Genomic DNA, 21,954 nt, shown 5'->3' with positions numbered 1-21,954 from the left:
ATGTACATAGCAGTTAAAAATAAGAAAGCCCAACAACAAAAATGATGTAGAATTTTGATGCCATGTTTAAAAATATTATGTATGTATTGACTAGAGAACACAAGTTTTATCAGGAAGACTTTTCAAGGGATCGATTACATCTCATATTAAAAAGAAGAAAATGAAAATACTTTGCTTTTAAGTTGTGCTGAGATTTAAGAAAGAGAAAGAATTTTTAAACTAGACTTTTTTGCTCATGCTATTTCAAAAGGGGAACAGCTGCACCCATTATGGTTAAGGTTGCATCTATTCTAATCCTATTTGGTCATTTACAGTTTGAGAAAAATGGTTCTACCATTTACTAAGTCAGCGGTTCCCAAAGTGTTGGGCATGACCCCCATTTGATGGGGTCGTCAGGGCAGAAAGTCCCAGCCAGCAGCTCCGGGGCAGTGGTGGATACGGTGGATTTCGTAGATATGGTACTCCGGGGATAATTCTGTGCCACTGTGCGTGAACAGAATTCATGTCCCCTGCAGATTTCTTTGCTTCTCCGCAGAAAAATTACTTTCTGATAGGGAAGCAAAGGGTAAACTGCAATAGAAGTCACACACCACTCCCTAGCTGTGACATATGTTGAAGTGAGGTATCATCCCACAAAAGGGTATGCTATAATTTGTTTATGAATGAATAACTATTGCCCAGTATGCCATTTGCTCACCATTTTGAAGTTGCTCTACCAAGAGTAGAGAGCAATGAATGCATATATAATGTTTAAAATACACATACTAACAGCGTTTTACTAGAATTATAGTGGAAAATTGGTCTGGTGGTTACAATTCTGGACTGGGGCTCAGAAGTTAGGGTTCTAGCCTCAGCTTTACCCTACACTCCTTGGGGAAGATGCTTCTTTGTACCTCATCTGTAAAATAGGCATCATGAATACTTCCCTGAGTCACAGGGGTGAGGATGATCAGTTAATATTTATGAAATGCTCAGATGCAATAGTGGTTGGAGATAGATATCTATGTACTTTTAAGCATTACTTAGTGAACAGATTAGCTAATTCAGAGTATTATATTCAAGTCTTCACTGTTTTAATTCTGCCATCTTCTGCTCTGTGATGGAACTACATGCTGTTTTTATTCAAAACTTAAACTCCATTGTAATGTTTTATAGTGTAATTACCTAAACAGAAAAGGACCATGACTTGGGCATATGCATTCTGACCTATTTGCTGTACAGATGGCACACTGTTCATCTAGTATCCATAGACAAAAATACAGAAAAAACAGTGTCATATAGTTCACAAAATTCTCAGTGTTTAAGTGTTCCCTCCTGTGTCTGAAACCCAAATACAGCTGTGTTTTTGCTACTGCATGAGAACCAGAGTGAAACCAGAGAGTATGTCTGAAGTGAGTAAAGTGTAAAAAGGATATAAATTAGATGAACATTATTCAGATTACAAATCTGAATAATCTAAAACATATTAACAAATGAATTTTTGTAAGTCTCAGAATGAGTATGTTTTAGGCCTTTTTAAATACATTGCTTGACTATTTCTCACCTATTTTTCCTCCCTCCTCTGTCACTTCCATTTACCATTTTATGGTTTTCTCTGAATTCTTTTTAAGGGACTAGTAGTAAATACTTACTGGGTACAGTCAGTGACAGCAATCTGATAATAAATTTTTTTGGGGGTTTTTAATCTAGTTTTTATTTTAATACCTGCAAAGCTATAAAAAACCCCTTCCCCAAATCCCTGCCCCTGCCCTGCTTCTTCTCTGCCTCCTCCCCCTAAGTGTGGCTCCCTGCTCCTCCCACCTCCCTCCTGGAAAGCACTAAGCGCAGCCAAACAGCAGTTTGGCAGTAGGAAGCACCTGGGGTTGGAATAGGGCAGGGAGGGGGCAGAGTTGGGGTGGGGACTTTGGGGAAGGGGTTGGAATGGGGGCATGGAGGGGTAGAGTGGTGGCGGGGCCGGGGACTTTTGTACCTTTATATGAAAAGGTGTCAGTGATGCGGCCCTCGGGCCAATGTACTAGGCCTCATGTGGCCCTCGTGGTGATTTGAGTTTGAGATCCCTGGATTAGAAGAACCCCAGAGTCCCTGACTGGGCTAGGTACACTGTTTAAACTGCAAGATGACACAGGAAGTTCTACAGGCAACAGAGCGAATTCCAAGCCAGCTGATACATAGGATCTGGCAGCTCCATAGGATCTGGCCTTCTTATCCTGATGCCTGAGCCTTGCTTTCCTGATCTGTCCCTGCTTCCCATTTCCCTGCCTTGCTCCTGGTTCTTGCCTTCCTGTCTTGTTCCTGATCCCTGGTCTGGCTTGGACTCTTGGCTTGACTCCCAACTCCAACAGTAGGTCTGACCAACCAAGCCTTGGTTGTAACACTTAAAAGTTTTTCGAATAGAGAGAAGGTTCATTAATCCAAAAGGTCTAAAAAATGTGGTTTCCCATATCACTTGCTATTTTCATATTATGTTTTCTAAAGCATAATGAAGTACATGATATGTTTAAAATAACAATTTAATCTTACCAATTGCAGTTCCTTATGTAATAAAAGTTTACTTCTGTTCCTCCTTGCAGAGGAGGTTAAATGTTACTGTAGAATAAAACATCCTGCACTACATATCATTCCTAAATAACCCCACTGATAAATTAGTTATCAGGTAGTTTAACAAACTTAAATGTTGGTGCTGAACAGTTTTATACGCCTTAATATTAGAGTTTTCATGTATACAGTTGGCATCTATTTATGTTCTCAGAGTTTTTGAATAAAGGTCCAAATGTATGGAAACCTTCTCTCCTGCTAGCAGACGGAAACCAACTATGTGAACTTTAAAGCAGTAAGTCTACTGTAGGGCAGCAAAGAAAAACTTGCAATCACCACTGGACAAGCCAGAGTGACCCCACGGGGTCCTGAGTTAGGCTAAAAGTGTATATAGACTCATGACACCTTTAAAAAAGAAAACAAAACAAAAAACTTCTCTTTCCCTTATTATTGTATACTAGGTCCAGACCTCCTCAATCCATTCTAATGTTTTAAGCTGGGTTTACCGCCTTACAGGCTCCTGAAGCAGCCTTCTGCTCAATTACAGCATCCCATCCACTGCGTTCTGCAATAACGTGCATCTAACCCAAAGCAGCTGCCTTGTAGATCTTTAACAAGGGTGCTCTCTACTTAAGACAAAGCTAAGCACTGTCTGAACAGCCTTTAAAGGAATTTCAAATTCCTTTTTCCACCACTAAATAAAACAGGTCTAGTCATAGAGATCTATTTAGAAAGAGATAGCCAGATGCACCTCGTTCGTGGAGGCCGCCTTCCTCCCCATTGAGCACAAATTGCTTTTTTGAATTTCTGATGCAACACGTTGCAGCTGACCACTGAAATAGACATCTTAGTTCATACTCTCTGGCTGGAGGACGTATACAGCTGTGGTCTTGTTCTACTGAACTACATGCTTCATTCTAAAAACCTCAACTACAAGAGCTAGCTTTACCACTCCCTCTTCCAGATGGCTGACGGACAATTTTCCCCATGAATGATCACTGCCAATAGCCTTTCCCCACAAAAGCTCCCTACTTGTATAGGCTGACATCCATGATTACAGGCAGTCAAGGGGATGCAAGGACATCCCTTTGAGCAACTTTTGGGGATGAGCGACTTCTTGAAGGAGATTCCAATTTGTGGTGGTATCCTCAGGAACTTAGTTCTTTGATTGCATTTTCCAATAGTCAAGGTGTTTAAGAGGCCCAGTGTGCCTAGGAAAAATTAACATCCAGGCTTGTGATTGCAGACCCAAGGGTCTGCAGTTACTCCATACGGGATCCCAGAAGATGCACAAGCTGCAGAACCTGGCTTGGAGTGTGTACACAGGTAAGAAACTCTGGATTAAAATGAAATTGCTTTTTTTCCCTCTTTATTGGTCATGTTACTTCAGAAGATGGTATGCTCACAATAATATGTACCTAGACAGTCAAGATAAGGCTTGAAAAGTTTATGAAACTGCCTTTCCTGAGTATCATAACCTGAATAAAGATTTGGGTTTTGAGGGTAAAACCAAGTAAGGCCTGGTATTAACATTTTTGTCCCAGGTTGGCAAAGCAATAGAAATAAGTAGTAGAAGAGTAAGAATCTGTAGATAGGCATCCTGAAGATCCATAGGACAGACAGACATTTTCCTATATTGACCATATGGACCACTGACTTGGGATTCATGAAAAAGTTTGGTGCTCAGAGAGCAATTTACACTTCAAATCCTGGATGAAAGCCTGCCTTTTGAATATGATGAGTAAATGGCTTGCCCTCTCCAGATCCTGTGGGACTGGGATGATAGCTGTGGTTTGCAAGAGATGATTCAAAGCATCTATTTGGCTTGGCTCGAAAACTACTTTTGTAGCCAGATAGCCTTGTCTGTATTCTAACGGCTGGTGAAAAACCTAGAAGTCTAAGATGATACGCCCTTTATATAAAACAGAGAAATTAAACCTCAGAAGCTCCAATGCTCTGACTCCAGGGAGGGAGGAACTATACTCAAGTATCTGAACTGGTCTAGAACAGTGGTTTTAATTCTTTTTTCATTTGGCAACCCCTAAAATATTTCAAACAGAGGTGTGAACCCCTTTGGAAATCTTAGACATAGTCTGCAGATCCTCAGGGGTCCGTGAACCATAGGTTGAAAACCACTGGTCTAGAAAAATTAAAAAGAGAGTCATCTCAGTCTAGTAGCAGGAGAATCAGAGTAAACACAACTAAGAAAACACACGCATACCTGAACAAACTTACCTTTCGTATCCAATCTGACAGGAGTTTAAAAAGCACATATTACTGGTAAGAAGCAAGTTAAATTCTACATTTTCAGTTTAACTTTTTAAAAAACAAATGTCCTTGTTGTTAAGAGATTTCAGGTTGAAATCATTAAAATTATGATGTTCTTAATGAGCTAGAAAAGAACATCAACACTATCTAAATCAAAATGATTAATTTCTTTCAGACTTGGCTGCTGGCTAATCAAGTAAGTCTTAAATGATTCAATAACTTAAAAAAAAAAAATCGAACACAGGCTTTTGTTAATCCAACAAACAGAGATTGTCTTTAGACTAAGTTCCCTGGGGCAAGGACAGTCTTTTTGCTCTGTATTTGTACAGCAGCTAGCAAAATGGGTCTTGGTCCCTGATTAGGGTTCCTAGGGGCTATGGTAATAAAAATAAAATAATGTGAAGAAGTACTTTTATCCTTTTCAATGAAATTATTACAACACAAAAAATAGTGTGCTAAACACCATAACGTCTTCAAAAGTTTTCCCAGTGGGCCACAACTTGCAAAGCTTTCTCTCAGCTAAGAAAAATAAATAATTTAAAAAGTTTGAGTTAAAGCCATTGAGCTATGTGTGTGCAGAAGGAGAGAGCAGGTCATAAAACAAGGAGAAAACCCCTCCAGATCTTATGAATATTTTTGGATGAAACTCCATTCACAGATATTGATACGGCTAAACAGGATGCAGCATGAGGAATTAATATTGCCTTATTATATATGTGAGAATCAGTCCCTTAAAGGATCCTAACCAAGCCCAAGTATTATTTTATTCTTGAGCCATTATCCAAGTTCTAAGCATTAATCTCCTTCAGATCTAGCCCTTTAGGGCTGTGTACGAGTCACGACCAAAGTGCAGAAAATTGAAGCTAAAAGCAAGTTTAATTAAATTAAAAAAAATGCTTTTTTACCTTTTACTCTCTGCAATGGCTTTGTCCAAGTGTTTGAAGATATCTTGAAATAAAATACAGCTGGAACGACTGTTGATATCATACCCATATCCTCTCTTCCAGTACTGCTTTAGGTCATTCAGGTATTCCAGTACCTAGAATAAGATTTTAAAATGTGTTACAAAAACGCAACTTTTGTCTAGATGAAGACACTACTACAAATAGCATCGCACTGCCAGCTTTCTTAGGAAAATGGGCAAGTTTGATCAGTCGTCTTTAAAAAAAAAACTGGACATGCCTACTGTTGCATCCTGAGTTAAAAACACAAACAAACAAACATGGCCACTGATTTCTGCTCTTCCAGCATGAGTGTAAAAATCCTCCTAATGTCATATTTGTAGTAGCTTTTTATTGTGGGAAAGCTTCAAGCAGAAGAGCAATGCTATTTCCTTAACTTCTACGGCTTTCATCACCTTGTTTTTATGTATAATGCATCATTAAATTATCAACTTAAAGAGCCTAGTGCCAAGATCTGTCTTGCTGAAGTGAATCCCACCAGACATGAATGCAGACAGAGCCTGCCCAGCTTCCCCTGCTATGGGCAGCTGCACAGGACACCAAAACCCGGTGCACTATCAAAAGACCCCCACTTTTCTCCCCTACACCAGCTTCCTGGGGCAGACTTCTGAAAACTCTAGCATTCCTCAAAGCCAGAGCAACATGTTATTACAAATGAACACTTGAGTTCTTCTGATGTAGAGACGGCAATATCCCACCAAAGCAACTTGAATCACCAACTGATATGATTGCCATGTGGTTTACTGTACCTGCTCTCATGTTGCTAACCTAGCTGGCTGGCCTGCCCTACCCCATTATGCCTGGGCTCTTCCTCTGGTCCCCTTCTCCCCTCCCCACTTACATGCCAGGTCCCAACATTCCTAGATCCCTACTTCACACTCATACATCAGCTCCATTCTCAGAGACAGCCCTTCAAACATACTAGTTTGGAAGCAAACATACTTTTGAAAAAGATCATTTGACCAAAACCATCAGCAACCTAGTGAGGAGAACTTTAAACTAGGTTTAAAGGGAGCTGGTGACAAAAGCCCAGAAATAAGTATAAAGAAAAGTGACCTTAGAAGAGGATTAGATGTTTGGGGGGATATGGAAAATTACTATACAGTCATAAAAAGAAAAGGAGTACTAGTGGCACCTTAGAGACTAACCAATTTATTTGAGCATAAGCTTTCGTGAGCTACAGCTCACTTCATTGGATGGAGAACAAGAGGGACATCAGAGAGGGAATCTGATCAACACCTTAGAAGTCTACACACAAATGCAAGGAGTATGGGGAACCAACAGGAAAAACTGGAAGTATCAGTACATAAGCTAAATTATGACAAATGGCATCACAGAGACTTGGTGGGATAAGTCTCATGACTCGTATACAAGGGTACAGCTTGTTCAGGAAGGACAGGCAGGGTAAAAAGGAACATGGTGTTGCATTATACATCAAGAATATGAAAATATATATATATATTAGACACTTACACACACACTTGTTCAGAAAGAGGTGAGAGACAGACCAGTTGTGAGTCTCTGGGTAAAGATAAAAGGGGCAAAAATAGGACACATCATTATAGGGGTCTACTACAGATCACCAAATCAGGAAGAGGGGTAGATAAGACATTTCTAAAACAAATTACTCCTGGGGGAATTCTGCAGCACTGGGTATAGAATTTTGTATTTTGCCTATGAAGTGTTGCAGTTCTACCTTTTGTCCATCAGAAGCCACTGTGGTGCCAGAACAGCCAGCTGCATTCATGACAGCTGTTCTAGCTCCACAGCGGCCTGTGGTGGGCAAAAGGCAGAACTGCAGCACTTCTGAGCAAAATGTATTTTATGCAGGAAAATACAAAATTTTATGCCCAGTGCTGCAGAATTCCCCCAGGAGTAGAAGTTCATCATAGCACCCTGCCTGCAGAGCCATGCTAGGACAGAGTGGAGCACACAGGGCTGCGGGGGAAGGGAGGAGGGGTGTGTGTCAGTTGATAGACTGGCTAGTAGGGGGTACAGACTGGAGCATGGGCCCAGGAGCTAGTGGGGTGACAGAGTTAAGCCTGGGGATGAGGGAGGGGTGCTGCAGAGACCCACAGGGATGAGGGGTGTGGGGACAGGGGCTGACTGAATGAGAGAGGCTTGGGGGTCAGCCAGGGTCTGCGTGGGGGAGGCTTCCCTAACAATCCCACCCACACCCCCCGAAAAAAACCCTATCATCCACACCCAACACGCTTCAGGTTCACTCCTAGGCTCCTTCCCTCTTCTTCAGCTCTTCCGTTACCCCTGACTCCCCCAGGGCTTTGCACTGCTTCTGACAAATATGCAGAATTTCAAATATTGTGTGCAGAATTTTTTATTTTTTTTGGTGGGGAGGGGGGCAACTCTAATGACCCAGAAACACATTGTTCCAGAAGAAAAGAAAAGAAGTACTTGTGGCACCTTAGAGACTAACAAATTTATCAAAGCATAAGCTTTAGTGCGCTACAGCTCACTTCACTGGATGCTCACGAAAGCTTATGCTCTAATAAATTTGTTAGTCTCCAAGGTGCCACAAGTCCTCCTTTTCTTTTTATGGATACAGACTAACACGGCTGCCACTCTGAAACCTGTCATTGTTCCAGAAAGCGGAGGAAGTAACCAGGGGAGCAGCAATGTTAGACTGGATTCTGACCAAAGGAAGAAATTGGTGGCAAATCTGAAGGTGGAAAGCAATTTGTGTCAAAGTGATCATGAAAGGATAGATTTCATGAGTCTAAGGAAAGGAAGTAGCGAGAGCAGCAGAATAAGGAAAATGGATTTTAAGAAAAGCAGACTTTAACAAACTCAGAACTGGTAGATAAGGTACCATGGGAAGAAAATCTAAGGGAAAAAGTTCAGGAGAGCTGCAAGTATCTCAAGACAACCATATTAACAGCACAACTGAAATCTATCCCAATAGGAAAGATAGGAATATTAAGAGGCCAATATGGCAGCATCAGGAGCTCTGTAATGACCAGAAATTCAGAAAAGAATTCTATAGAAAGTGGAAACATGGGCAAACTGCTAAGGAGTACAAAAGAATAGCACAAGCATGTAGGAACAAAACCAGAAAGACTAAGGCACAAAATGAGTTACACCTAGCATGGGACAAAAAAGGCAATAAGAAGATGTGGTGTAAATACATTAGGAACAAGAGACAGATGAAGGAAAGAATAGGTCCTCTACTTAGCAGAGAAGGAGAACTGATGACATTAAGAAAGCTAAGGGACATAATGTCTATTTTGTTTCAGTCTTCACTAAAACTGTTAGTGGTGACCAGATACTCAACATAAGTAATATGAACAACAAGGGGGAAAGAATGCATATGGAAATAGAGAAAGAACAGGTTAAAGAATATCTAAATAAGTTAGATGTATTCAAGTCATCAGGGCCTGCTGCAATTCATCCTAGCACACTTAAGGAACTAGATGAAACAACTGTCTCTGAGAACTCACTGGCAACAGGTGAGGTCCCACAAGTCCGGAGAAGGGCAAACAGAGTACCTATGTTTGAAAAGGGGAACAAAGAGGACTCAGGCTGACTGGTCTATAATTCCCTAACTTCAATACAAATGAACAAATAATTAAACAATCAATTTGTAAGCACCTAAAGGGTAATAGGGTTATAAGGAATAGCCAGCACACTCTTGACAAATCCAGGTCATGCTAATGCAACCTAATTTCATTCTTTAACAAGATTACTGGTCTAATGGATTGGGAGGAAATTTTAGCAATAATATATCTTAATTTAGCAAGGCTTTTGACACAGTCCCACATGACAGTCTCATAAGCAAACTAAGGAAATGTGGTCTAGATGAAATTACTATAAGGAGGGTGCAAAATTGGTTGTAAGTGTAGTTATCACTAGTTCACTGTCAAACTGGGAGAGCGCATCTAGTGAGGTCCAACAGGGGTCAGTCCTGGGGCCAGTACTATACAATATTTTCTTTCATGATTTAGATAATGGAGTGGAGAGTGTACTTATAAAGTTTTCAGATGATACCAAGCTGGGAGGGGTTGCAAGTCCTTGGGAGGACAGGTTTACAATTCAAAATGACCTTGACAAATTGGAGAATTGGTCTGAATTGAAGATGAAATTCAGTAAAGACAAATGTAAAGTACTTCTCTTAGGAAGGAAAAATCAAATGCACAATTACAAACTGGGGAATAACTGGTTAAAGTGGTAGTACTGTTGAAAAGGATCTGGGCGTTATAATGGACCACAAATTGAAAATAAGTCAACACTGAGATCCAGGCGCAAGAAAAGCTAGTATTCTGGGGTGTATTAACAGCAGTACAAGACATGGGAGGTAACTGTCACTCTACTCAGCAGTGGTGAGGTCTCAGCTGGAGTACTGCGTCAAATGCTGGGCACCACACTTTAGGGAAGATGAAAACTTTTTAGGAGAGTCCAGAAGAGAGCAACAAAAGTGATAGAAGGTTTAGAAAACCTGACCTATGAGAAAAGGTTAAAAGAAACAACAAACAAACAAAACAAACAAACTGGCAGTCTTGAGAAAAAAAGACTGAGGCAGGACCTGATAACAGTCTTCAAATATGTTAAGGGCTGTTATAATGAGCACAGTGATCAACTGTTTTCCATCTCCACTGGAGGTAGGATAAGAAGTAAAAGGCTTAATCTGCAGCAAAGGAAATTTAGGTTAGATATTAGAAAAAACTTGCTAACTGTAAGGGTAGTTAAGATCCAGAATAGGCTTCCAATTGAGGTTGTGAAATTCCCAACATTGGAGGTTTTTAAGAACAAGTTGGACAAACACCTGTCAGGAATGATTTAAGTTTACTTGATCCTGCTACAGTGCAGGGGGCTGAATTTGAAAACTTCTTGATATCCCTTCCAGCCCTACATTTCTATGATTCTGTGTACATATACACAAGAAACTTAAATTCAAACCCATGCTCTCCTCCTCTTAAGCCTCTCTTCCTTTGTTTGTTACTGCCACCTCTTGCATCTTTGTAAAGTCAGATTTTCAGAAGAGAACCACTGTCAAACACTTAAACATAATGTTGCAATAAATATACATTATTCCTAAATATATATGCTGCTGCATTCTAAATAAGCTGCAAGTCACTAAAGTCCAGTAATGTGATAATTACTATGGTGTGTGTATTTGTAAGGCCATAATGGGATAAATAAGGGGACAGGATGTGCTAGTTGCACAATTGGAAAAAAACCCCACACTTGTACACACCTGTTTTTCCATAGAAAGGTCTTGGTTAAAAGTGGTAAGATTCTTAGTTTGGCACACTACTTCTGATTAAATCCATTTAAGTGGAGTTACAAACAAGCAGTGACCCTCCCATCAATAACTTCTACCCAATGGCAAGACTTCTATATCCAAAAGGATGAGGACAAGCTAACTCAAACACATCCTACCAGGGATATTGTCCAAATGCTCCAGACAAAGACCAATTTCCAGGGTCGATAGGAAAAAATAAAATAAAATAAAATAAAATAAAATAAAAAATACACAGCTACTTATCAGTAAGGCTATGGTTTTGTCATGGAGGATGCGGAAGTCATGGAATACGTGACTTCAGCCCTGGCAGCTGGGAGCTGCAGGGTCCCGCCGCCTCCCGCAGCAGCGGGGAGCTGTAAGGTTCCCCCACCACCTGAGGCAGCAGGCCCCCAAGCTCTCAAAAGCTATGCGCAGCGGAGGTACGCCGCAGCTCCCACTGCGGGGCACAGGGGGACCCCCGCCTGCTCCCTGGGCGGAGAACCCCGCCCATTTCCCACTGCAGCTGTGGCAAGGGGATTCCCACAGCACTCTCCACCGCCGCGGCAGAGTGATCCTGTAGCTCCCCTCCGGCACTGGTGGCAGGGAGACCCTGGAGCTCTGAGCCTCCACGGGTGGTGGGGGCCCCAGAACTCCCAGCCACCCCACAGCTGCCTACTCCCTTCCCATTTTATCATGGATATTTTTAGTAAAAGTCAGGGATAGGTCATGAGCTTCCGAGAAGTTTTCTTTATTGCCCGTGATGTGTCCGTGACTTTTACTAAAAATGTCCATGACAAAATCTTAGTCTTACTTATAAGTATACTGATGCTTCTGTATTGGTCTACACCGGGGGGGCAAACTTTTTGGCCTAAGAGCCACATCGGCTTTGTGAAACTGTATGGAGGGCTGGGTAGGGAAGGCTGTGCTTCCCCAAGCAGCCTGGTCCCCTGCCCCCATCTGCCCCCTCCCACTTCCCGCCTCCCTCAGAACCCCCGACCCATCCAACGATCCTTGTCCCCTGACCACTCCCTCCCGGGACCCCAGCCCCTAACCACCCCCTGGGATCCCACCCCCTACCCAACCCCACCTTCTCCCTGTCCCCTGACTGCTCTGACCCCTATCCACACACCCAGGCAGGTACCGCCGGAACTCCCATGCCTATCCAACGCCCCCTGTTCCCTGTCACCTGACTGCTCCCCGGGACCCCTTGCCCCTTATCCAATACCCCACCACCTTACCATGCTGCTCAGAGCAGCAAAGCCCCGCCGCCTGGCCAGAGCCAGTCACGCCGCCGCCATGCGGCCTGGCAGGAGCGGTGAGCCAGAGCGCTGGTGGCACATTGTGCTGAGGCTGCAGGGGAGGGAGACAGTGGGGGAGGGCCCAGGGGCTAGCCTCCCTGGCTGGGAGCCCAGGGGCTGGGCAGGACGGTCCCGCGGGCCGGATGTGGCTGTGGGCTGTAGTTTGCCCACCTCTGGTCTAAACAGTGTTTATAAGCTCACACTTAGAGGACTCTCAACTGACTAAAACTGATTTTTATTCAGAGATTCCAAGGCCAGATGGTACAGTTGAAATCATCCAGTTTGACTTCCTGTATACCATAGGACATAGAACTTCTTCAGGGATGATGCATAGCAGATACCTCAGTGATATGCCCGCCATCTCTGACCAACTTTTAGAAGTGACTGAACCTCTGAAAGACAATTGCAAACATACAGCAATATCCCTTTGTCCCCAACTTGGTCAGTCATACCAAAAGCTGCTGAGACACACAGCATAATCTGAAAGGAGAGCTGATCTTCTCAGAAGCCAAATCTAAGCAGAAGCAGATCATACATCACCCTTACATGCGTGATCTAACTCCAACAGAATACCAGAACCTAGACTGACATTTAAGTCATCATGGTTGTCTTTTAAAAAATAATAAAAAAAAAAAATCCCCAGAACCTCTCTGTCACACACTGACACTCCAAGCTATAGCCACCCTTGGGATGAAGGCAAACAACCAACCTCTCCCCCCGCCAGCAATAGATGTAAAGGGGTCCTCTACCTCTTCAAAAAAAAGCCTCTCATCCTTATCCATATGACCACCTTCAGTACACATCACGACAACCTCAACCAACCAAATATTACTTCTACATCTTTGTACTGATAATGAAAGCTGATGCAATTAATACATTTTTCATCAAATTTGGTCCTGGACATGTGTCTCCAAATTCCACAGTGGATACCTGATCTTGGGAGGGTACAATATCTTTACAGCTCTGAAAGCCTAAAAAAGGAGAAGATGAAAAGTCAACTTTGTTGAATCCAACATATCCCATAAATGCCATGTGTACTTTGGTATTGCTTAATTCAAGGGATGCCCCATTGTGTTATAAAGCTTAGAATCTTTGGAAAGTGTGTCTTATTGGGCTTCCAAAAGCACTATTAAGTACCAGGCATTATTACATCACGTCAACAAACCTAAGTAGTAGAGCATCTTCACCCTGATCAGTTTCAATCCTCATTCTTATACCTGAAGTACTATCCTCTCCAATCTCTAGCAGCTGACTTAGCTGTAGAAAGGTTTTTGTTTGCCAGAAGCATATGGACTATCAAACGCAGGAGGCTTAAAGCTTATTCCAGTGACAAAGAACAGAGTCAATGTTGGGATAGACTAAAACATGATATATACAGTTCAATATCTAAAAACAAAAGTGTCTCTCTAAATGGCCCTCGGTACCCTGACCTCAAATACAATCCCCTTGTTTAAAATGAAACATGGAACAGTTAATAAGACTAACCAAAAATAAACAAGGAGAAGCCATTCAACTGAAGCAAAAAACCCTCATCTCACAGAGACCCTCTCTTTCTTCTTTTTCCTGCATCCCCAATGCCTGATAAAAATGGCATGCTTTGATGGTCAACAAGTTCAGACTATTTTGGGCTGGGAGAATGATCAAGTGAATAAAAAAGTCCAGTAGTTTGCCCTATACTTACAGAATATGTCCTGCCAGCAACTCCCTCATATTTAGAACAAGGGGCTCCAGCTCAAGCATCTCTGCTGATCGGTGCCGCAGCAGTGTCACACAAGAAGAGAAGCCATCTGTTTGACAGGAAGATCCCGAGCCATTTATGTCTTTATAGGTCAAAACTAACATCCTGAATTTCCACCCAAAAACCAACAGTGCAGATTCCACAGAGTACTGATGCAAGCGGCAGATATCGCCAAACCTTATTTTGTTTTGCCAGGGGGAGGGGGATACATTCTTGCCAAAACTGCTCAAATGTCTTAGGAGTATCATAGTGAGTTACATGTGACAGGGATAGAAAACTCTGGTTTTTTTCCTCTAATGCGTAGGTCTAAATTATCCTACAGTGCTGAATCCTCATGAAGCAATGGATGTAATGTAAGTTTCACTGTTTAGACCAGAACTCCTCCGGCAACATCAGTTACCAGTGAGCTTTCCTGAATATATCTGTAGTAAGAAGAACTGAAAGCAGGCATAGTTATCTCCCTGTATTGGGCTCTTCAGATTCCAATCTAATATTTTTCTGTGGAGAAGTGAATAATGTTCTTCAGATCTTTTGGAGGAAAGTGGTAAAGTATGCATTACAAACACTAGTTACTCTCAACAATCTTGTGAGCTAGGCAAGAATGTTAATCCTAATTTACCAATGCGGAAACTCAGGAGGAGAAAGACAAGCTGAAAGTCACAAAAAGTATGTATCTGGGTCAAGAGTGGCACTCCAATCTCCTGACTTCAAATCCTGTGCCTTAGCCACAAGGTTACAAGTATTTACTCCGTTGTTTTTTGTTGCTTGTTTGTTTTTTATGTTTTGTTCCTTCCTTCAGGGCTTGCAGATCTGGACACTAATTCTATCATGCTCTAAAAAAATAAAGGGAGAGAGACTGGGACAAACTGGGGGCGACTGCGCACAAGGGTCTAACCACTGAAGAATCCTCCTCACCTCAGAGCCTGGAACAGAATTCCTGATTCCTGAGTCTCACCATTCTTCTTTCAGCAAGCAGCTGGGAAAGCCACTGGTAAAACGTGCCTCATCTCCCTCTAGCAGGTGGCCCATGTAGACAATAACTTACTACTGCTATCAATTACTCCATTAGCTCAAGTAGCAGATGTCTGTGCTGTGATCAGTATTGGAACCTCTAGATCCAGTCACGTGGGAGTCAATATGGTTCAACATGATGGAATTTGTTGAATTTTTCCTAATTTCCTTTTTTAAACATGAATGAAGTTAAACAAATTTTAAGGTTACAAAGTCAAGCACGCAAAAGTAGGCAAATGCCAAAATTACAGTTACCAGGCAGACTTAGTTCTGCCCCCTTGTGTTTAGTCTCAGTAAGAGTCTAAAACTGCGTCATGACATACTGTACGTTTTTCCAAAGGAGCCCTGCCTCATTGAGTGCCCAGGACTTTTTTATTAAGAGGGCTCCTCTAAGTTGCTGTCACTGATTTTCTGGGGTACTATTTCACAATTTCAAGAATAAATGATACACATTCAAGTTCAGTTTTCACCTTGTCATCCCTCTTCCCCCATAAGAAAAGACAAGACAAACATTTGAATGTTTTTTGTCAGGCACAGTGAAGCCTGATAGACAAAAGAGAGGAAAAACGTTTCTCTTTTAGAAGTCTAAACGATTTGTCAATTAACTCAGAAAAATGGGTATTTCTATTACATTATGTTCTAATTGATGCTCAGATTTGCTTTTCATAAGTGTAGTAAATCATGTAAAATCTTTCATATTGCAGAATTACATCTGAAAGAAACATTAAACTAAAACTTCTTTTTTGTAAGAATATCCCTATAACAAACTGTTTACATAAATACGCGAAACTGAACAGAACAACTTTACACAAAGTTATCGCCACCATACTACATACATGCAACACCTACCTTAGCATCATCTTCATTGAAGAGTGAGCACCAGGGAGAATTCACATTTTTAATAGCTAACTCGAACGAACAGGTAAAAAAAGCAACTTGAACCAAATCTGTAATAAATCCAAATAAATAAGTGACAGATGACAATTAAGTTTATTTGCTCTCTACCACCCACTCCCAGCATCACCCTCCTATTATGAGGAAGAATATAAACAAGAATATAAAATAATAGCCAATCCAGAGCCCAAACACATAATGTATGCTAAGGCTCCAATTTTGCACTATGGGCCTACTCAAATGTATATATGACCAGGGCCTTAGTTTGTAAGCCTTTCACAGGGCAGGGACACGTGAGTGTAACCATCACCTGTTTAGTAATTTACATCTACAGGTGTGTATTATTATTATGCAGTCGACAATAGTTACAAGATATAGAAATAAGGCTATGTTTACTCCCTTGTTATTGGGCTATTAGATGGCAAGAACAAATGCACTACTTTTCTGATTTAAGACAGCAAGTCCAACTCAATGCTTTGCAAGTTTCACGTAGAAAAAAAAAAATCTACATCTTACAAAATTATAGTAATCTCTTACATTCTCTCTGAATGACCCCACAGGCTTGCACAAAATTCCCCTATTAGGCAGAACACAGTGCCAGCTACTCTAATCATTCTTATTTTAGCAACTACTTGTCCACTTACAATTTAGCTGAAGGTACAAGGATTCTGAATGCATCAGTTATTTCAGTAGCAGCAAAGGCAACTTGTGCATTTTGTTATGACATTCTAAAATAAGAGTTTCTATAAAAATTTGCATAGAAGATGGAATTTAATACAGGAGAGTTTCAATGTGGAAAACAAAAACATTTACCACATTATACCAGTTTTAGTTTAGACTATGAACTGTGCCTTTTCTTCAAGAGAAGAACATTTTGAGAAGTATTTATTCAACCTGTATCACGTTAATATCTCCTTTGGGCTAAACGGGAAGGGTTTTTCTACAGTAGGTTCTCTGACTGTTCACTAACAATGAATATTCATTATCACAATACTGTATTTAAGAAATTTAAGTTAACATAAGTAAAGAGGAATAAAACTAGAATTTGTATGTGATTTGGTAAAACTATACTTTTTTCCTTAAAAGTAATCCAGAATTGTGGGTTCCTTTGTATCTTTGGTCCTTCTCCGAGAAGGGTTCCTCAATTAAACTGTTAAAACTCGTTCTTTGTGACTTTGTATTACAACATTTGTGTCAGGGTACATTACCCACGTTGGCTTTGGTAAATGAAGTAATTCTTAAAAGCTGTTCTTTTCAAATAGTGATATGACATGCTGTCTTCACTAATCTTTCCAAAGGCCTATAAAAGAGCATTTTAAACTATTTGTTCTTCATAACTATCTGAAGATCCTAGAAAACAACATTTATGAAAGTTAAGGAATAAAAAACCAGAATAAGTACACTACCTGCATTTAAGTCACGCACTGGTACACACAAGGTAGCTGCAATTTTTTCCAAAACCCTTTTCATCTCAGGACCCTGTTTGAAGGCATCCACTTCGTACATAGCTGTAGCATTCTCTTCTACACAGGTTACAAACTTCTCACAATGATCAAAGAACCTCATTAATTTGTCATTAATCTCAGTCGTCTCATTCTCAATATCTGAAAGGAAAAACAATTCTTAATGGAAAACCCCTACAATACACACAAAAACCAAATAATTTAAAGAATTCCCTTCCAGATTTTACAAAAGTTGTTCTGGGGACTGAATGGGGAGTCAACATGTCAGACAGCCTAATTTATAACAAAAAACAAGATAACGTCAGAATTAAGATGTTAATTATAATCTATTAGATTTAAACGCTGTCCAGAATAAGACAAATGGAAAACTACATTAGCTTCAATTGTATGTATTTCAAACAGGGCTCTAACACTGCTTTCCCTGATATGTAAAGAGATCCTATTGCAGGGGTGGGCAAACTTTTGGCCTGAGGACCACATTGGGTTTCCGAAATTGCATGGAGAGCGGGTTAGGGGAGGCTGTGCTTCCCCAAACAGACAGGCGTGGCCCGGCCCACACCCCTATCTGACACCCTCCGCTTCTCGCCCCCTGACTGCCCCCGCCCCATCCATCCCTCCTTGTCCCCTGACCTCCCCCAGACCTCCCATCCCTGTCTGCCCCCGTCCAACCCCTCCTCTCATTCCTGACTGCCCCCCCCCGCGGGACCCTTGCCCCATCCAACCACCCCTTTTCCCCTACTGCCCCCGGAACCTCTGCCTGCCCTCCGTCACCCATCAACCCCCCCTCTCCTTCCCGACTACCCCCTCCCGGGACCTCTGCCCCCATTCAACCCCCGTTCCCCAACCTCTGATCACCCCGCCCCCTATCCACACCCCCACCCCCTGACCACCACCCCGAACTCCCCTGCCCTCGATCCAACCCTGCCTGGCCCCTTACCACGCTGCCTGGAGCACCGGTGACTAGCTGCGCTGCCCAGAGCGCCAAGACAGGCCCGTGCTGCCTGACTGGAGCCAGCCACACCACCGTGCAGAACAGAGCACCGGAGCAGGCCGTGGCTCTGCAGCGGCGCTGTCCGGCAAGAGTTCGCAACCCCACCACCATTGCACCAGCATTGCAGTGAGCTGAGGCTGAGGGGGAACAGCAGGGGAGGGGCCGGGGGCTAGCCTCCGGGGCAGTAGCTCAGGGGCAGGGCAGGAGGATCCCGTGGGCCGGATGTGGCCCGCAGGCCGTAGTTTGCCCACCTCTGTTCTATTGAGAACCATGCTAACCAAACTATTCTTAAGATTATATCTACCCTATAATGGAAACATTTTCCTCTCTACCTACTCCTACAACAACATTTTAAAACAAAATTTATCACAGGTCTTTAGAGCTGGAGAACACTGGAGAGACAATGGCAGATGACTGATCCTAGAGAAGATTGTTTCAAGGACAGGTGGCTTCCTTTATGCAGTGGTGGGTTTTACGCCTCCTCCCCTTGTGTGCGTGTGTGAGGAGGGGGAAGTTCTGTTTCTGCATCCCACACTCCACTTGTGTCTTGGGGCATCAAAGTGAGTCCTAGGCAGAGTTTCACCTTACCCCCACCCCCAGGCCAGTCCCAGGCAGGGCTCCACTTTATCTGTGCCAGTGGTGTATGCTGGGGGCCCCCAGCCCAGTCCCCACCTTAGCCCTCCCCCTCATCATGCGTGCGCTGGGGTCCCCCAGGCCAGTCCCACACAGGACTCCTCTTCAGCCCGTGTGTGTGCGCTGGGGGCTCCTAGTCCAGTCCCGGGCAGGGCCCCACCTTAGCCCCCCACCCCGTGAGTGTTGGGGGCAGGTAAACCAGTCCTGGGCAGGGCTCCACCTTAGCTGCGCCACTGGGGTGTGCTGAGGCCCAAAGGCCCCCAGGCCAGTTCCGGGGCGGGCCCCACTGTATTCCCCCCACCACCTCGTGTGTGTGCCGGGGCACCCAGGCCAGCCTTTCCCGCTCCGTTACCTCTGGCCGGCGGCTGCCGGTGCAGGGCCAGCTGCAGCCCCTTGCGGAAGGCGGCGCTGCTGTCCACGCACCGGTGCTTGGAGCTGCTGGCGAAGGCGAAGCGGCGCTGCGGCGACAGCAGGCCCGGGAAGCGGGCGGCCAGACGCTGGGCCAGCTGCTCCATGTCGAGGCGGCCCTTGGGCGCCAGCTTCCCGTCCATGTCGGGCTGGTACCACATGTCCCAGCGGGCGAGCCGCTGCGCGGCGGGGCACGGCCGCTCCTGGCTGCGGAGCAGGCGGTGCAGCTGGCCCAGCTTGCGGATCTGCTTCTCGGTGGGGAAGCGTGTGCCGTGGCGGATGAGGGCCCGGAGCTGCAGCGGGGCGCAGGCGGAGGAGGGCAGCAGGTACCCCGGGTCCGGGGGCCCCAGGGAGAGAGGGTCCCGCAGCAGGTGCTGATTCACCTCCTCGTACCGGGACTTAGTCCCGAAATAGCCGCTCAGCAGGGACGTGGCAGCCGCCCTCTCCTGCGCGAGGGAGACGCGGAGCAGCAGCAGGAGCACCGGCAGCGAGCGGCGCCCCGGGAGGGGTCCGCGGAAGCAGCTCGCCATGGGGAGACCAGCGGCAGCGGCTCTGCACAGACACCCGGGCAGGGGAAACTGAGCCTTCCCTGAGGAGGGGACTCCGGGCCGGGCTCTGCGGCGGGGCGGGGCGGGGCTTGCACCGTGACAGAGAGCGGGCTGGGAACCCGCTGTTATGCTCCGCCCTGGCCCGGCCTCCTGGCCGCTGCCTTCCGGGGTTCAGCCAGGCCGAGGTGAGAGCTGCCCTCCGGCAGGATGATCACCGGCTCCCTCAATGACCTTTGCCGCTGGAAGCGAGAGTCCGCTTGTAAAAATGGCTCCCGCCCCCGGCTGCTGCCTAGTGCAGTGGTTTTCACACTTTTATTCCTGGGGGGCCCCAGTTGAAGAAAATTGTTGATGCCCGCGACCCAACGGAGCTGGGGATGAGGGGCTAGGGTGTGCGAGGGGTTGGGGTGTGGGGATGAGGGATGTGGGGTAGGGCCAGGAATGAGGGGTTCAGGGTGTAGGAGGGGGCTCTGGGCTGGGCAGGGGTTTTGGGGTGCAGGAGGGGCTCCGGCTTTAGGGGGAGCTCAGCGCTGGGGCAGGGGATTGGGGCAAGGGGTTAGCTCCAGCGGCTCCTGGTCAGCGGTGCAGCCCGGGTGCAGAGTCAGTCTTCCCTCCTGTCCTGCACCGCGGACCACGCTGTGCTTGGAGCGACCCGCAGCAGGTCCAGGTCCTTGGAGGCACGCAAGCGGGCCAATGGGAGTGCGGAGCCAGTGCTCAGGCTGGGGGCAGCGCGCAGAGCCCCTTGGCCCCCATGCCTAGAAGCCGGACCTGCTGCGGGCTGCAGGGCCGGTGTAAGGATGTTTTGCGCCCTAGGCGAAACTTCCACCTTGCACCCCCCTCCGCCCTGACGTGCCCCCACCTTCCAGCAGCTCCCCGCTGCCCCCCTCCGCCCTGAGGCGCCCCCCACCGCGGCAGCTCCCCGCTGCCCCCTTTCCCCTCGGGGGGCCGTGTGGCAACTCCCCCCCTTCCCTCAGCCCAGGGAGCTGTGCAGCAACGCCCCGCAACAGCTCACCTCTGCTCCGCCTGCTCCCCGAGCACACCACCGCCACCGCTTCTCAGGCTTGCAGCGCCAATCAGCTGTTTGGCACACCTGAGAGGGAGAGAAGCAGAGTAGGGTGGCGCGCTCAGAGGAGGAGGCGGAGCAGAGGTGAGCTGGGGCAGGGAGCGGTTCCCCTGTGCGCCATACCTCCTCCCCCCCCCCCCGTTACTTGCTACAGGTGGTCCTCCCCTTGCCCCAGCCCACCTCTGCTCCACCGCCTTCCCGGAGCGCGCTTTTGGCTGCCCCCAACCACTTGGCGCCCTAGGCAACCGCCTAGTTCGCTTAGTGGTTGCACTGGCCCTGGCTGGCTGTTTACAGGGTGCAGCGCGGTGCCGGAACAGGTAGCTGGGCAGCACCGCCGACGGGACTTTTAATATCCCAGTCGGGGGTGCTGACAAGAGCGACCCAGTGCCTTACATGCCACAACCCGCATTTTGAAAAACACTGGCCAAGAGCACTGAAGCCAGGCTACCCCCAGGGCCATACCCACATCCTGGGTTTGCTGGGTAGTGGGGAACGGAGGAAAGACCATAACTGTCTGCCCCTGCTCTTGATAACGCGTCAGTCAAACCCCACTCCCAGGCCCAGTCATGAAACTGAAAACTGAAAAATCAAGATATTATAAATAAACAAACAAACCAACCAGCGAGGAGGGTGACTTATTCCACCTTCTGGTTTTTGAGAAGTTAGGAGGAAAGCCACTCATCCCCCCACTTGTGCTTAATCCTGTCAGCTTCAAAATTCAACCAACCAAAAAGCTGGAATCCTCACTGGCTGCTTGGAAAAGGGTGCCAATTACCCTCTCCATGTCCCTCCCTCCCCACCCAGCTTGTGCTACTCTCCAGTTTCCTTCCATGTTCCTTACCTTCCTTCTGTATGATCACAGCTCTTTTATCTACACCCTAAAGGTCTCCCCAAGACTTCTCTGAGCTG

General features: G+C 45.4%; 1 protein-coding gene across 1 annotated transcript in view; it reads right to left on the bottom strand.

Moving 5' to 3' along the window:
• The window catches only part of MINPP1 (multiple inositol-polyphosphate phosphatase 1), a 39,975-nt gene extending 19,780 nt beyond the window's left edge, over nucleotides 1-20,195 (bottom strand). Inside the window, exons 1-4 of the mRNA XM_048856430.2 lie at nucleotides 19,382-20,195; nucleotides 17,349-17,546; nucleotides 15,898-15,995; nucleotides 5,709-5,842 (exon numbers count right to left, since the gene is read on the bottom strand). Of these exons, the coding sequence (XP_048712387.1) occupies nucleotides 5,709-5,842; nucleotides 15,898-15,995; nucleotides 17,349-17,546; nucleotides 19,382-19,967 (1,016 nt within the window). The 5' untranslated portion in view covers nucleotides 19,968-20,195. The remainder of the gene's footprint in view (nucleotides 1-5,708; nucleotides 5,843-15,897; nucleotides 15,996-17,348; nucleotides 17,547-19,381) is intronic.
• Between the last annotated feature and the right edge of the window lie 1,759 nt (nucleotides 20,196-21,954).

Source organism: Caretta caretta, chromosome 7 (genome assembly GCF_965140235.1).
Source record: "Caretta caretta isolate rCarCar2 chromosome 7, rCarCar1.hap1, whole genome shotgun sequence".
Lineage (NCBI taxonomy): Eukaryota > Metazoa > Chordata > Testudines > Cheloniidae > Caretta > Caretta caretta.
The sequence above is the reverse complement of the archived record's forward strand: the minus strand, read 5'-3'. Positions and strand labels throughout refer to the sequence as shown.